General features: G+C 41.0%; 2 protein-coding genes across 2 annotated transcripts; one reads left to right on the top strand and one right to left on the bottom strand.

The window, feature by feature from the left end:
* Window positions 1-64: 64 nt before the first annotated feature.
* hook1 (hook microtubule-tethering protein 1) lies at window positions 65-9,902 on the bottom strand. The gene is made up of 22 exons (XM_029499693.1): window positions 9,858-9,902; window positions 8,718-8,803; window positions 7,624-7,696; window positions 6,783-6,833; window positions 6,436-6,568; window positions 6,073-6,140; window positions 5,817-5,879; window positions 5,480-5,563; window positions 3,916-4,079; window positions 3,698-3,838; window positions 3,007-3,208; window positions 2,789-2,899; window positions 2,612-2,699; window positions 2,458-2,524; window positions 2,219-2,359; window positions 1,990-2,077; window positions 1,705-1,736; window positions 1,548-1,630; window positions 1,301-1,401; window positions 1,129-1,230; window positions 974-1,042; window positions 65-870 (listed from the first exon to the last, which is right to left on the bottom strand). The coding sequence occupies exons 1-22, from the start codon at window positions 9,900-9,902 to the stop codon at window positions 712-714; spliced, it is 2,151 nt and encodes a 716-aa protein (XP_029355553.1). The 3' UTR covers window positions 65-711.
* Window positions 9,903-12,381: 2,479 nt separating this feature from the next.
* On the top strand, window positions 12,382-15,563 carry LOC115041851 (E3 ubiquitin-protein ligase RNF170). The gene is made up of 6 exons (XM_029499694.1): window positions 12,382-12,410; window positions 13,157-13,268; window positions 13,713-13,824; window positions 14,870-14,943; window positions 15,022-15,132; window positions 15,240-15,563. The coding sequence occupies exons 1-6, from the start codon at window positions 12,382-12,384 to the stop codon at window positions 15,561-15,563; spliced, it is 762 nt and encodes a 253-aa protein (XP_029355554.1).
* Window positions 15,564-15,984: the final 421 nt, after the last annotated feature.

The raw sequence follows: 15,984 nt of genomic DNA on the forward strand, positions 1-15,984 counted from the left end.
AAGTGGATGATGGCTCATGCTGAAAAGCAGTTGGTGGCCAGCACCAAACATAGCAGTTATTTTCTTAAAAACATCTAAAGCATTTTTTTTTTTTTTTTTTTTTTTTTAAATCAGTGTGCTAGATGATAACATTAGTGGACCCTGAACTGCTTAGTATGATGGTTCAGTTGTACATAAATCAGCAATCATCTGATGTTACATTTAATTTACATGAGCATTCAAGTAACCCTTAAAAAGACATTCGTATATTTTACAGGCTCTGGAATAAAATATTCATGTGGTCAAATACATTTCTCTCATTCCTCACCAAATGTGACATACCAAACAGCTAAACCTGATTAGTAAGCGCCCAGCTGAGTCTGCAGCCAGCAAAGCAATGACACAGAGCACGCTAAAGTATGCTTTAAGCCTATGGTAATGGCTGTGTACGCTACTTTAGCTTGTGAGGTGAACAGAGGTTGTGGGTTAGTGCTCTATGGGAAGCCGGCTTGTTGCCAGTGTGTTGTGGGACAGTATTGTATAGTGGCAGATGGGTAACTTACAGGGTTTAATTTGATAAGTGTGTACTCATCAGTCCCACTCAGCTCCTCTGTGACTCCTCCCCCAGTGCTAAGAGTAGATGTATTTAAGGTCACTTGGGTGCTCACTTATAGGTGAGCATATTTTTCCCTTCATTGAATAAAGGCGAGACATTTGGCTCCATGTTGCAATCTATTTAGAGGTAGTGGCAGGCACACTGATGGAAAGAGCCCGCCGTGGGGCGTTGGAGACTTGCCGCTGCTGGGCCAAGAATGACTGGCCAGGTGTCAGCATGGAGGACGTCCGGCCACCGAGTCGGGATTCGATGGCCAACTGCTGAAAGTTCAGACTCTGCAGAAGAAGAGACAGCAGTTTGATCTTAAGCTTTCTGCTCTGCATATAATGTGTGTTTAATAATGATGTCAGGAGAGACAGTACACAAACCAAATCTTACCTTGTTATACCACGCAGTGACAATCAGCTTCTCCTCATACTCTTTCAGCCTGGCCTGCTCACATTGGCGCTGGCGGAAGAGGGGGGCAAACAGTTAGGTGTGGGGGAAAAAAGCCATTAAAAATATCCTCTGAACAAATCCAAATGCAAATTTACTTCTAGGTTAAGAATTTGCTTGTCCCGGTCTGCCAGCTGGTTCCTCAGAGCCTGGATTTCAGCAGTGGCTGGATTCAATTTGGGATCCAGCGCTCGGATGACCTACAACCATGGTTTAGTAAGGTTTGACTCACATAAAAACAGTAATAAAAATAATATGCCCCTCACTTACATTGCGAGCTTTCTCCAGGTACATTTTGTACCTCTCTTCCATGGCCCGCATGTCATCGTCCTTCTTCTTCAGAGCAGCCATCAGTTCATCCACCTTCAAAGCTTGGAGGTATAGAAGTCATTATGAGGTTTAACTTAAGTCTTACTGTAATGTTGTGTTTTGGTGTCTGTTGATGTGCTTTATACTTGATTTATACACTTTAGATACATCAAAAATGAAATAATATCATTAGTGTGGTGATACTAACAGGTCTGAGTGTTGTCAGGCTGAAGATCCTCCAGTAGCTCCTTCTTCTTCATGATTTCATCCTGAGCCTCATTCAGCTGGACCCTGAGGAAACAAAAGCTGTGTCTTTACATCCTTCTACTGGAAATGGAAATTTTACATCACTGCATCACACTTACATGTGCGCATCAAGTTTCCGTTTCAGATTTGACTGAAAGAAAATTAAAAAGACATTAAAGCACATACAGATACAACAGTTTCAATTGGTTAAAGAATACATTTTGCACTGCCAAAAAAAAAAAAAGAAAAAAAAAAAGAAAAAAAATCTTAAACATCTTGACCATAATTATAAAAGTAGTGTGATTCTCCTCCATAAAACCATACAAACTCTACATACTAATAAGATTAACTTGGTGAGACACGTTATCCCTGTTACTGGTGCCAGTGAATGTTGGCACACTCACATCATCAGGTTTGGCTGCCGGACTCTGTAGCGCCTTCTGGAGGTCCTCCACTTGCTGCTGCAGCTCAATGACCCGCTCTCGGCTCAATCTGTAGTTTTTTCACAAGTGGAAGGAGGCAGATATTTAAAAACCACAATTTTTCACAATGTGGAGAAAAAAAATAAAAATAAAAAAAATCTACATCTCCAGTGTCACATTTATTTGTGGCTGTCTAGGAAACTCTGTTGACCTGTTCTCAGTGTCCAGCTCACTGCGTGTTTTATGTGCTTCCTCCAGCTGAGCCTGCAGAGCTGTGATTTTCGCCTGCTCATATTCCTCCTGCTGCACTCTGAGCATCTTGTTCTCATGCTGCAGCCTGATAAACTTTTCTCTGAACAATCACACAAACAGAACATGTGTTCACACACACACACAGCATCGAAGCAAAGAGAAAACAAATCCTATGATCACAAAGTTGCTGTCCCTTACCTGTATTCGATGGGTATTAATTCAGCTGCCAGATTGTCATGGCTGGGACTGCTGGAAGGAAGCATCCCTAGATGAGAAAAATATGTGCATAGAATATCAATGTGACAAGTGGATGAGCTGGGTCATTGTTAGTTCTGACAATCCAGGGAGATACCTGCTTGGGAAAGCTGCTGCTGTTGAGCTTGAGTACATCGTAGCTCCTCATTGAGCTCTTTCAGAGAATCTCTTTCTATGATTATTCTCTAGCGGTGGGGATGAGATTTAAGAGTTTTAAATTGTAAACTTTACATCACGTCATTTCTTCTCAAAGATATTTAATTAACTGCCACACCTCTTTCTCCTTCATCACAGTGTCGTGTTTCTCCTCCAGCTTCTTCATCTCAAAGGCGAGGTGGTCTGCCCGCCTTGACTCCTCAGACAACTTTCTGTGCAGTTCTTGCACCTAAATAGAAGGTGAAAAAACTAATTGTAAATACAATCACCTGAAAAATAATTAATTATATAGTGGATTTTATTTGACGTTAGCCTTTCCCTTTGCGACCATGTCACCTGTCTTTTGTATGTCTCGAGCTGCGCACGAGCAGCGTTGGCCTTCCGTAACTCTTCCTCCAAGCTGACAGTGTTTTGCATATAGGTCATGTTATTGTCTTCCAGCAGCTTCATCTGCCTCTTCAGATCGCCCAGACTCTCCAGCTTACGCTTGTATGCATCCACTGAGGCTTCCAGCATCAAAACTCGATCTGAGCAGCTCCTATATAAACACAACGTAAAAACACAACAGTGAACAAGCAGTACAAACAGTACAGTAGCCTTATTTCATAAATCACTCAAAATTTTTACTTTATATTAGAAGAACACATTGTGTACTGAGGATGTTTTCTTGCTTTCTCTTGTTTGTGCTCCAGTAAACACCCTGTTTGCCAGCAAGAGGCTGTTTGCAAATCAGTGCAACCATGGTCTTGGCCATTCTTCTCCATTTAATTGTCTCAGTTGTCCACTAATTTGTGTTTAGAGTTAGGGGTTAGGCAGCAAAGGATATCTGTTTGATTACCACTTCTGAAGGGCAGCATGGCAACATAATGGTTAGTGCTGTTGCCCCACAACAAGAAGGTTGCGGGTGCGGTTCCTTTGCAGGCAAATTGTCTCGAGGTCTGATTACGAGCGTGAGGGGTTGTTCATCTCAGTCTGTCTCTGTACTAAAACTAAAGATACTTTACCACCTCCAAACACCAACACAGACCTCAGGACGTCCAGCTCATCTTTAAGAGCTCGAGATTCCTCTGCCAGGCTGGTGAGCTCATCGTTACGGTGCTGAACCTCAATCAGCTGCTTCTCCAGCTCTTCACAGTGGATCCTGTAGTCATCCTTTGCAGCTTCCAGTCTAAATGTAGCAAACATTCATTTGTTCAATGATATGACAAAGTTGCATCAGTATGTTTGAAGCAGAGGGTTACAAACCTGAAGTTCTCCTCCTGCAATGTCTCCAGCTGTTGCTGTAACAGGCCGTGTTTCCTTCCTGAGGGTGTGCTTGGGTCATCGAATGTGTCAAGCTGATTTGCCCGGTCAGTTAGAACATCATTCTCAGCCAATAAACTGTTTCTTTCCTCTTGAAGAATAGTCACCTGTCCAGGTACAAGAGGGTGATAGAGCAACTCTCATATGTGAGAGTGAATTTAAAGCTACAGTGAATTGAACTTACAAACAAACAGCCCCACCCACCCCCATGCAAAGCAGCAAAGTCACACAGACCATTTCTATCACAATTAGTCTCTTCCTCTCCCAGCTGTTACAGACAACATTTAAAGTTAATCCATGCTGGAAGCAGAGCACAGACAACGTGCACTTTAACCAGATATGTTAATATATGGTTAGTTGATTTTACTTCTCACCAAATAACCTGAGTTAATTTTACCACCAGACACTGGACTATTAGTCTGAGATTAACTTACAGTATAAAAAAAAACCAACAAAAAAAACAAAACCAAAAAAAACAACACACACTTGTTCCTAGACAAGCATAAAAATCCTCCCCCATTGGTCAGTGTTTCGCATCAGAAACTACATGCCTATCTAGGGCTGGGCTAAAGAACTCAAATAAACATAGTAATGACCAGCACTTTTCTTTAAAACTGCCAAAAAATTTCTTTGTTGATTCCAATTATTTCCATTGTCATAACAAAACACTAACACATGTACAATGGAAAAGTTAAGTATCTCATTCTGTTGCCCTGTATTTTCCAGTTAATTTAAAACCATGAATTTGGACATTGTTTTAAAAAACATTTATATGAATCACTATTTTTCAGAATACAATTTAATTGAACATGAAATTTCTCTCTTCCTATATGGGCAGTTTAATAATGCATGCAGTTTTCACCATAAGGCACCAGAAGGATTATGATGACAGAGCCTCTGGGTGCATTTCTGGGCTGATAATAAAAATAATAATTATAATTAATTGAATATTAAAAACAAACATTGCTCAACTTTACTGCAACTGGACCCGCATTGAGCCATCTGTTAGCATAGTTAGAGTTCAGAGCAAACAGTTGAGCAACTGGTTTAGCTGGTTTTAGTTTTGCTTAACGGTCAGCCATGTTGGACTTACCTCTGTGCAGCGACAGATGAGCAAGACTTGGGACAGAACAAATGTATCTGTCGAGAGTCCAGTTGAGCAGTTGATCAGTGGCTAAACTAGATTTTGTCTGGCTGCACAGTGCCAAGTGAGGCCTTCTAGCAGAGCCAGAGCCGACTGGTTGCCACGGAGAGTCCAGACTGTAAGCTCAGTTCTTCTGGCACAGTAGCTCCACACAATGGACCCAAGCATTACAGTAAAATCACACAACTCCTGTTTATACTGCACAATATCCGCATACATGTGTGGGTGTAGACATGGAGAGCTCAACCTTAGTTATAAGGCACTGAGGCTTTATGGCTATACATGACTCATACTGATGTATGTGTTTCTGTAAAAGCATATACAGAGTTTGTGTGTGTGAATGTGTGTGTAGCCTCTTTTCACCTGTATGTCTAGCTCTTGACAGCGCTGAGCTAGAGCCTCCTTCTCAGCTAATAGTTCAGTAAGGTCTTCGAGGGCTTTCTTTAACTGGATGATTTAATGAAAGAAAAGCTGAAGTTATTAAAAACACACACAAATCATTTTTAACTTTCACCTGAATTCTATTAATACACTGTCACCAACTGCTTGCTCATGGGGGGATTTGTTGGGTCTCTTTAAATAATCCTATAAAGAGTTTGGTTTAGACCATTTCTACATGCCTTGATGTAACTTGGTTAAGATTTGGTGCTATACAAACACATTTGACTTTTATACCACTCTGTGTCGTTATATCACTGACCTGCTGTTCCAGATCTCCTGACAATTCAGCTCCAAACGGGGCCATGGTCTCTTTACTCATGAGCTGGAGAGGAAAAAAAAAGAAAAGATACTTGGTTCATTACAGAGACTCAATGAAAGACACAGAAAAGCGTTCCTTAAAACTTCAGGCTGCTGGCTAAAGTTCCTTGGAGACAGAGGAGTGGTTTAACTGTTCAGTCAAGCTTTTCAATATTACTAATACATGAAGGAGAAAGCTGGTATAAAGATGGACTGACCTCCTGGATGGCTGTCATGACAACATGTTGTACAGACTCCTCCAAAGTCATGATGATCTGAATGTATTCTGTCAATGGAGTGAGAAAGATTCACATTGTTTATTACTTCTGTGTCCCACTTTCAAATGTACAATGACACTCCTGTCATTCATTCCCAAGCCTGGCTGATGAGGAGTTGTGCCTTTGTCAGTGACTTGGCAGCATGATAATTAAACACTGGTTGAAAGCTTTACGGACACTGGATTTTCATACAATAACCCCCCCCCACTTCTATCTGCACGATATATTTAAATTGTAGCTATCTTAGTATCCGGTCTATTTTGTGTAGAAAAAAATGTGTACAACATACATGCAGTCATATACCTTGTTTACGTTCGCATCTGACAGCACAGCCCAGTACGAGCTGCAGCAACCGTCCCAGCTCCACTGGGTTAGAGTGCTCTGCCACAAGGGCCATTTCTGGCAAGGGGAAGTCTGAAATCTCCTGGTTCAAGACCTGATGGTAAAGAGGAGAGAAAGCACTTAATGTGCTAAATCTTTGCAAGTATACGCAACTACAGCAAGTGAAAATGAACAAACTCTCAAAAGAGCCACGTGTCCACAGAAGTGGCACTGGACACTTTCTACTATGCAAACAATGCATACTACAACTCCGCGGGTACCAAAGGAACACACAGGTTGGATGATGTTTCTACATGGCCATAGTTTACCTCATTATAATAGTCAACCACCATCTGAAGGATCTTCTTCAGTTTGTTCATCTGTGGAGATTACACATAAGAATGGGAAAAGTTATTAATTCAGTTTATAGACCACATGTGAACCAATTACCTTTAAATCTTAGTCATAATCATGCAATGACAAAACAAAGAACGCTCCAACGGACAGATGTGAGAAAACAATAGGTCTCGTACATTTTGGCATGTAACGTCTTTTCTTCTTCTTTGAATAATAATAATGTCTGCTCGATTTAAGTGTCCCAGTAAGCCATGACAGTGTGACAATGAGCCAGCATGCACAACAGCCTTTTCACAGGAGGATGGTGCAGAAACAGCACAGGTGCAAATAAGGCAGTCACCATCAAAATGACACATTGCAACTGTGCTTTACAGGCTTTCACAAATCAATATGCCTACAGTGAAAAGGGTCTACACCGGGGTACTAAAAGTGAGCAGCCAAATGTGCTTTTTCTATTGTCTCATGTCAAAAGAGACCTATTGGGGAGGGAAAGCAGCAGCTGGGAAACCAGTCCAAGCGAAACAGAAAGAAGGAAGAGGAATAGCATGTATTTGGTTTTCAAAATGACTCTTACTGACATATATGGACAAACATACATGTACACATATCACCAGAGGAGTCAGAGCCGGGGGTCAGAGTGCAGGGTAAGTCAGGAGAAGCCCCTCCTAGAGCAGGTAGGAGGTCAGTGTCAAGGACAGTTGAGCAGGATTAAAGCAAACAGAGGATTTAGCACACACGGGGGTGTAGCAAAACACAAATTGAAAAGTCAGAGAGGACACAACAGTGGATCAGGGAGATAGCACTGCTCTGTACCTTCAGTCTCCAGTTGTCCTCAACATCTGCTTTGATACGACCCAGCCATGCATCTGTGAACCATGCTGGGTCTCTGTAGTGCACGCGCACACACAAACACACAAACACACACACAGACAGAACAGTCAGCCACATATAATCCTCTCTCACTTCTCAGAACAGTAAACCAGGTAAAAACAAACTCTTCCTGAGGTGATAAGAATTGGTTAATCTACCATATTGCTAATATTACAGGAGGTATTTTCGGACTGAGAAAAAGGCACTTTATTATTCATTTTTCATTCTTTGTTATTATTCATTTATCTTCCAGAATTACTTTCAATAATCCCTAGAAAACAGGTTTATTTCCTTCAGCCGTGGAATCTGTAGGGGAAAGACAGGGTCCAGAGGCCTTGTTGTTCATGCGTCAATATGAGAGTCAGGCCATCAGGACCTGCTCTGGAGCCTAACAAGTCAAAACAATAAGTAGAAGACATCTGGGTGCCAGAAAAGAGAACTACACCACACACACAGAGCTGCACAATCACCATGGTTGAAGTTTAAGATAAGGGTGAAGGCTATCCACACAACACACACATGTAACCTGTCTTAGGCATAAGAAACATGTCACGTCATTTTCTGGTGTTCTGTCTCTGACTACGTTGCTAGTGGGGCTGATGTGAATAAAGAGATTCCCCATCTGACACCTGTGTCTGCACACCTGATTTCCTCTTTTCCACCTCTTTCCACCACAACAAATCTGCATGTAAGTGGAGAATATAACAGTAATATAATATGTTAGGATGAGTTTTGTCCCTCACTCAAACAAAACTGGTGCAATATGTTAATTTTGGTGTCCAATACCAAAATATCAGGTTCCGGAATAAGCTTTGCCGTTTCTGTGTTTTAAGTGAAATTTGAGGGGTTCAGCAGTAAACAAAAATGGTTAATCCTTCACTTGTCTGGTTTAACTTAATTGCAAGTTTGTTTGTTTGTTTTTTTTTTTTACCCTAACACAGTTGGTTGTAAATAATACATCTGTAACCAGGTATCGTGACTAGCGGACAGACCCATATGTTGCATTCTTGTGCGTTTGTGTGTGCGTGTTGTCTCACATCTGATGCAGTGCCTGTGATATTGCTGCTCCAGTGGTCAGCTCCTCCACTGTTCTGCATGGCGCAGGAGTGTTGAAGGTCTGCAGCTGGGGGATAGAAACACAGAATCAACACAACAACTCATCTCCAATCGAAGGAGAGCACGGCAAATACGGGAATCGTGTACATGTACTAAACTCAAGGTTTCTCCACAAGATTGCAGATGTGCCAACATGGTGTACCACTCTCAATATTACCAAAAGGAATGCATATTGGCGAGGAGAGGACTGAGGCGTGAGCGAGGCTGGCAGATGGCAGGTTGAATGATAGTGGCAAAGAAATAAAGGAAACCACAACATGCAGATGTAAATTATTTTAGTAGCAGCAACGGTGTGGGGTGAATTCTTCTTAAGGAAGATCACATGTCCCAGAAACAGCCTGCTGTTTATAGGACTACCTGATTGAGGCTTACCTCCTCCATTTACAAACTGTCATTAAGAAACACTGCCATCTAGCATTACATTTCAGACCACTTCTAAACTTGATTTATATATCTGACTCCAAACCTAACTTGTAACAATTTCTTGAGGGGAAGAAGTCATGGTGACAGTCAACTAACCTTTACTTAGGAATATATTTGTTCAGCAAACTGCTGAGAGTCAGATCAAATGAACCCTCCCATTATCCTGTTACTAACTCATGAGGCAGCCAAGAAAAATAAATAAATAAATAAATAAATAAAAAAGGATTCACACCCATGCAGAGGAAAGAGCAGGTGCAGCAACATTAGCTGTGCTGATTCTTCATCCAACCAATTACATAACGTTAGCAAAAATAATGCTAATAATAAAAAATGATAAATAAATCCAAAGAGCCACATTCCACAAACATCTCGTGGTTGACTGGATTAGCACGATAAATCCACGGAGGGTCAGCTAAGCTGAGCACACACTGAGGTGGGGGCTTCACACTGACGGTGCTCTCCTCAACGACCGGCTGACCGGCTAACCGGCTAACAGCGACAGCAGCAGCGGGGGAAGGCGGAATGGCGGCCACCTGTCCCCGGCTCATATCTTCATCTTCTCCACGCCCCCACCAACCGACATGCAGGTGTTTGCTTTTCTCTGGACAACAAAAAAAAAAACAAAACAAAACACTCACCCACACTATGAGGCTCTCGACCAGGGACGTTTTGTTGTCGTCCATTTGTTCCGTTTGGGCTGAAATATTTAAATCCACCTGCGGACGAAGCTCTTCCGCTCCTCTTCCTCCGCCTTTGACCTCACCTGCTGTCTAACGTCCGGGGCGTAAAGAGGAGAGCTGCTGCGGCCGCTACGCCGCAGAACAAACGTAACACGTACGCGAATGGCGCAGCCTGTTACGTTTTTGACGTTCTATTTCCTGCAGGTTAAGTTGGGACCGAGAGGGAGCCAATCAGAATCGAGATATGTGATGATTGACGGGTGTTAAACACCCGCTTTAGCCAATTAGCTAGCGCGGTTTTTTCAATTTACACCCGCCCACAGCATTTGGACAAAAATCCAAACATTGTGTTATCGGTGTGATCATCAGATGTTTCATTCTTCATGACTTATCTGATCTGATGGAGATATTCTGGTTAATTCAGAGTCATATTTTATCTATTGATTTTTACCATCATCATTATCATTTGATAATTGATAAGGTTGTATTTTCATTCCGCCACCTGAACGATCAACATCAACAAGATTTGTCTCTTTCCACCTGCAGTGTATAAGAGTACAACAGCATAATTTAGATTGAAGATATAAACAGATGCTGATTGCAAATCAGGAAATTGTGTAAACAAAACAAAAAAACTATTATTTGTGAAATAAGTGGCAAAAAAAAAAAAAAAAAAAGACAGAATAGACGTAAATATCAAAGAAACGATGGAGTTTTGTTTCAGTACTTCTATTTAAAATAAAAACAAGCTTTTGCGTCCATTTCTTTTTTTGGCCTAATTTTGTCTGCCAGTGACGCCAATGCCAACTGATGTTGATGATATGTTTGCTTAACTGGCACGAAACATTAATTGCTGCTGGTTTCATGTTTGACTACGTGACTTGCGTCAAATAGATCTACCGAATAACTTAACACTGCTTTGTCATTGCCTTGTCTACAGGCAAGATTTGTTGTTGGTAACTGAATAAAATCAGTATGGCAATCTATTTCAGCCACACCTTCAAAAAAAGTCAAATATGATTAATATATATATTAATTTAAAATTAATTATTCAATAGATTCATTAATAGAAAAGCAAGTAAAACCCCACAACATGCCAGCCTTTCTCTGAAGGTAAGCCATTTCTTCTGAGTTCAATAAAACTCCTCATGTTATCTATCCATGTATTTATATCACGAGTGAGTGAGTAATTCAGGCTACACTGGTTCTCTCTGATGGTTTGAATCATACCGTTCGAGATAAGGAATTTCCTGCTCTTTTAAGCCTCTATAGGTAAAATTCCTGCACATGATCAGATAAGGAAGTGTGGCCTTGTTATATCATATATGAATTCAGTAGAATTCATCTCAAGGATTTTTTAAATCTGCCTGGAGGAAAAAGGTGATTTAGGATAATGCACGTCAGACACTTGAAATCTAAGAATGTGTTACCTGGCTGGACTTTATACGTGTGGCCTGCAGGGAGTGGCCTCTGTCCTGTGTTGAACTGTCAGTCGGTGAACAACCTTCTCACTGCCACTCAGAGACCCTGACCTTCACTGACTGATGGTTTCTATTTTTAGATGATCTGGCCCACAACTCCCTCTTTTTAATCTCTATCAGAGGTGAGGTGAAGGGCCTGTGTAAATATTTGCGAGGATATTTCTGCAAAGGTTGTGGTATGATGAACTATGTGGAGATGATCACATCCACCATCGCTATCAGATACTGTCAATACATTTTTAATGAAATAACTGGCATTAACATTTGATACAATCAGGAAAATACAACAGCATATACTACTTAGTATGGTACTTTGACTGGTTATGGTCAACAGTTGGTTTTCCATAAACGTAAATGTTAAAGCATGAGAATAACATTGTAGAAAGTATTGAGCACAGACATTTAACTTGTTTTCACACTAAAATCGAGAGACCTAGTTTCTGTCACTGGGTTTATTATCCACAGGCCTCAGCGTAATAGCATGTTCTTGTCAGTGGCAGCCACATGCATTTACACAACCACTACTTTACGGTAAGACATGAATTATGTGAAGCGGCAGGTTAAATGGGCTGCTTGCAGGGTAAACTCTCAGTAAATGATCGTCAGATCTAACCTACTTGAACACGGTGTGGGAGGGATGTTTTCTGGCTTTGAACTGGTCACAAGTCATGTGTGCCAAATAGTTTGCCAGTGACTGAACTGAAGGGACATTTATGGAGCTCTTTAGAGTTAACAAACTGAAAACTTAAGATTAAAATTGATCACAATCTATCGTTTAGTTTAATCAGTGTATTTTGGAATCCCACTTTGTGCCAAACACTCCATTGTTGATCTAACTGCATTACTGGCCCCTTAAAACAGGACGACCAGCTGATATTGGAGGGTTTGTAGATCATTAACAGGCAGCTCCAATTTATTTTGGACAGTGATGACGTCTGGCAGCACTTCACTTGACTCTAGGAGACAGCGACTATTAGTCAGTTTTTGTTTCCTGATCAGCCATGTACCCGTACCACAAATCTCAGTCCAGGTAAGTCTTAATTTTTTGTACATTTGGCAGGTTTGTTACTGAATAAAAGTATAACTAGAGTTATGTACTGAAACCTATGAGATCAGTTTAGTTTCCGAATAAAGAAGAAATTTGAACCAATCCCTGGTGGTGATAATAGTGTGATGATCTTATGAAAGAGTTGTCACACCATATCTATACAAAATACTAAATATTTAAAACCAAAAGGTGCCCAACAGCCCAAAGTAATTCAGAAATTGAAACAGCCTGATATAAAATGTATGATGTGTTTTAAATTCACTTTGTTTAGGTTCCCCACATGATATGAAGTTCAACACATTTTACACCAGAGCAAATTTAAAAAGATGTGTGTGTGAGATTTAATTGTGTGAGATGGTCTGTTTCAGTAACTGAGTCTGGCTTCTTTTTAGTAGCTGATTATTATAGAGTTAATATGATGCCAGTCAAAATGTCTACATTTGTAGGCTGATTTCATTTCTTATGCTAATAGCTTTAGTAATTTTCCTTTTCAAAGATTTTCCAAGTTCAGCTTTAAATCATTTTGGCAAACAGCCTTTTGGCTGTACGCAACATGTCAGGTAACAGTCAAACTGCTGCAGTCAGAGCATCTGCATGTGTAATCCACACACAGAAAACAGCTGAGCACAATCAACCTTATCTAACAAATAGTTTTGCTCTTTTTTCCGCCAGTATCTCCTCACTAATAGATTTGCAGTATTTAAGGTGCATGTCATGTCATGTTGTAGGAGAATCCATCAGCCCTCTGAGGGTCCAATGGGTCAGGATCCTCTGGGGTCATCAAGATCTTTGCTCAGCGCAGCAAAGCAATCAGCATCAACGTGTGTGAGCCGCCACAAGGTGAGAGCTTCATTCACACACTCGGGTTCGGATTTATTTTTATTTTATTTTTCAGTGAGTTACACAATTGTTTGTTCGACTGATTCCCACATTTTAACTTCTTTTGAAAGGATTATTAAACTTAATTTCAATAGTTTAATTTGATTAAACGATTGTATGAGTTTCTGTCATACACATGCTGATAGCCTTGCTTTATACAAAACCTCAGTCCAAATCCAAAGTCACTGTGTACGTATTGCAAGTCTGTTACACAGTGTGTTATGAGAAAATCAACAATCAGGGCTTTTAAGTTTTTCTGAGATCAAATAGTACAAAGTAGACAGAATATAACATGTAGGTTTCTGATTTTATTTTGTTGTTGGTCTTCTTCCCTTTTGTTGTTCCATTTCCTGCTTCATCTTCTTCGCCTGTTTCTTTTATTTTCTTACATTTTAATTTCTTCAGGACCCTGCAGAGCTGCTCTGTCCAACAACGAGCCATCGAGACTGGCACTGCCCAGTCTGCCTGCAGATGGCAAGTTTCCCAGTGCAGACTAACTGTGGCCATTTGTTCTGTGGTACGACATTATACACACACACACACATACAACCACACAAACCAGCCTGATTCTCCGAGCAGACTTGATTTGTTTCATTCTTCAACCTGCTTACTCCATCATCCTCAGTGTGAGATGGGACTAAATAATTTCTGTTCATGTTGCTCACCTGTTGCATCATGCGTCTCTGTCTTCGTCAGTCACTGGTGGATCAGTTAAAATGTCATTATGCCACAGTTTTGTTTCTCCAAACAAGGGGTGGGGGGAATGAATGTCATTTAGGTGAATAATGAATAATGAATAACACAGGTGTGGTTGCACTGATAACAAGGAGCATATAAACTTAACGCCACTTCATGGTTGTATATTGTAGATCAAAGTGATTTAGTGACCATAGACGACCATAAAAAAACGTGACAGTCAAATCAACAGCCTAATAAAAACAAGTCCTGTAAATCAAAACAACGCTATCACCATTTATTCAAATCTTGGCTCTCAATAAACACATCACAGAACAGGCCACTGCTGGTTAGAGGAAAAATATTCAGTATCTCTTTGGCACAAATGGACAAACGTTGTGTTTTAAAATCCAAACCGTTCAGCCTGCTAGAAGCTTTGGCCTGCAATTCCTCGTGTACTGTATTCTTTCCTCACACAGCGCCAATCTCTGATTGAGACATTGGCATTGAGAGTGAGAACAGGGTTATGGCTGTAATCACTGAACTCACAAACCTTTATATTTTCAGTAACTGCACTTCAGATTACAGCGCAATCTGTCAAGAAAGTAGGTTAACCTTGAGAATTGATCATTTAAGGGATTACAAGCCCATTTTTACAGCAGCACTCTTATTTTTACCTTTAACCTCAACATACTGTAAATACTTGGTGCTACTGCACCCTGACTCACTCACCCTTGTCCTATGGTTGCGCAACCTTGAACACCAAACAAATTACTGCATCTCCATGCTATAATAGTGGATTTCATTGCAGTTGGCCATAACATAAATACTGATGGAGGCATAAACTGTTGCTCACATGGTGCTGATAGATGTGTTTGATACTGCAGCTCCCTGTCTCATCGCTTACTGGAGACATAGCTCATGGTTGGATGCAATCAGCTGCCCCCTCTGCAGACAGAAGGTACAGTATGTGTGACCAGACGATCAGTCAGTTCTGAGTGAGTCTGAATAAAAAGTAACAATGCTCGTAACTATCCAGGTCAGTATGCTGTGCCATCTATTCAGTGAAAGTCGATCAGACAGACAGTCAAAGGAAGTTCTCGGGGAAATCACAGATTACAATAAACGATATTCTGGAGCCCCACGACGGGTCAGTACTCCATCTAATATTGCTTTTTAAGATTCTGGACTATTACTACGATTATGTGTGGATGCTCATATTCAGAACTATGTGGTATGTTTTCCTCTCTTCTCCAGCTAACAGATTACCTGTGTGACGCTCCCCTCCTCCTGCAGTTACTGGCCCGTAGCCTGGGCACCATGGGGTGGCTAGTGTGGCTGTTTTTCTTCAGAGTGGCCCTGTGCTGCGTGGGGACCGTGGTGTCAATTTCCTCATCATCAGCAAGTGCCCTGGAGACAGATCCGTCCCTCTGTGGGCTGCTCGGGGTCCTGGATGACCTGGTGGTCATCATCCTGTTACTCATCTGTGTTATCAATGTCAACCAGCAAATGGTACCAGAGAGAGGAAGACACTCTGTAAATACTATGCACTCACATGGAGTAATGGGGAATTCACTGTAGCTAAATGCTGTTTGACATGGACGGGGAAAACATTTCTCCCTGATGGCTGTACCTAGTTCAATTATTGGATGCACAAAAGTTGACAACAGCAACCAACAATTCAGATGCTGTCTCAGCCTCTCAGACTGCTGACAGACTCTGGGTTGTTTGTCCAGTGTTTGCAGAGCTTATGCAAGATTTGAGCGTGATAGAGATCCAACATACAATGTTATGCAGTGCTGTGGTTCAGCTTTGGTTACATATTTTTAAACTCCTGAGGCTTAAAGATTTTTGCACAGAACTTTCAAAGCCATATGAAACAGACAAAATATTCATTGTCATCGTCATATTGAAATAGTATTTCATGAATTTCCCAAACCTCCAGGGCAGCAATTTTACCACTTTGTTTGAAATCCATGTATATACTTAAATATATTGTATG

The sequence above is a fragment of the Echeneis naucrates genome, chromosome 4 (genome assembly GCF_900963305.1).
Source record: "Echeneis naucrates chromosome 4, fEcheNa1.1, whole genome shotgun sequence".
In the NCBI taxonomy this organism is placed as follows: domain Eukaryota; kingdom Metazoa; phylum Chordata; class Actinopteri; order Carangiformes; family Echeneidae; genus Echeneis; species Echeneis naucrates.

Bases quoted from the DNA above. Each gene is read 5' to 3' on its own strand.
- hook1 (XM_029499693.1), bottom strand. From the start codon at position 9,902: ATGGACGACAACAAAACGTCCCTGGTCGAGAGCCTCATAGTGTGG. The intron at 6,141-6,435 runs GTATATGACTGC...CTCCATTGACAG, and splicing joins CAGATGCGAACGTAAACAAG to AATACATTCAGATCATCATG. The intron at 1,043-1,128 runs GTAAATTTGCAT...CTCTTCCGCCAG, and splicing joins AGCAAATTCTTAACCTAGAA to CGCCAATGTGAGCAGGCCAG.
- LOC115041851 (XM_029499694.1), top strand. From the start codon at position 12,382: ATGTACCCGTACCACAAATCTCAGTCCAG. The intron at 12,411-13,156 runs GTAAGTCTTAAT...GTCATGTTGTAG, and splicing joins TACCACAAATCTCAGTCCAG to GAGAATCCATCAGCCCTCTG. The intron at 13,825-14,869 runs GTACGACATTAT...TTGATACTGCAG, and splicing joins CTGTGGCCATTTGTTCTGTG to CTCCCTGTCTCATCGCTTAC.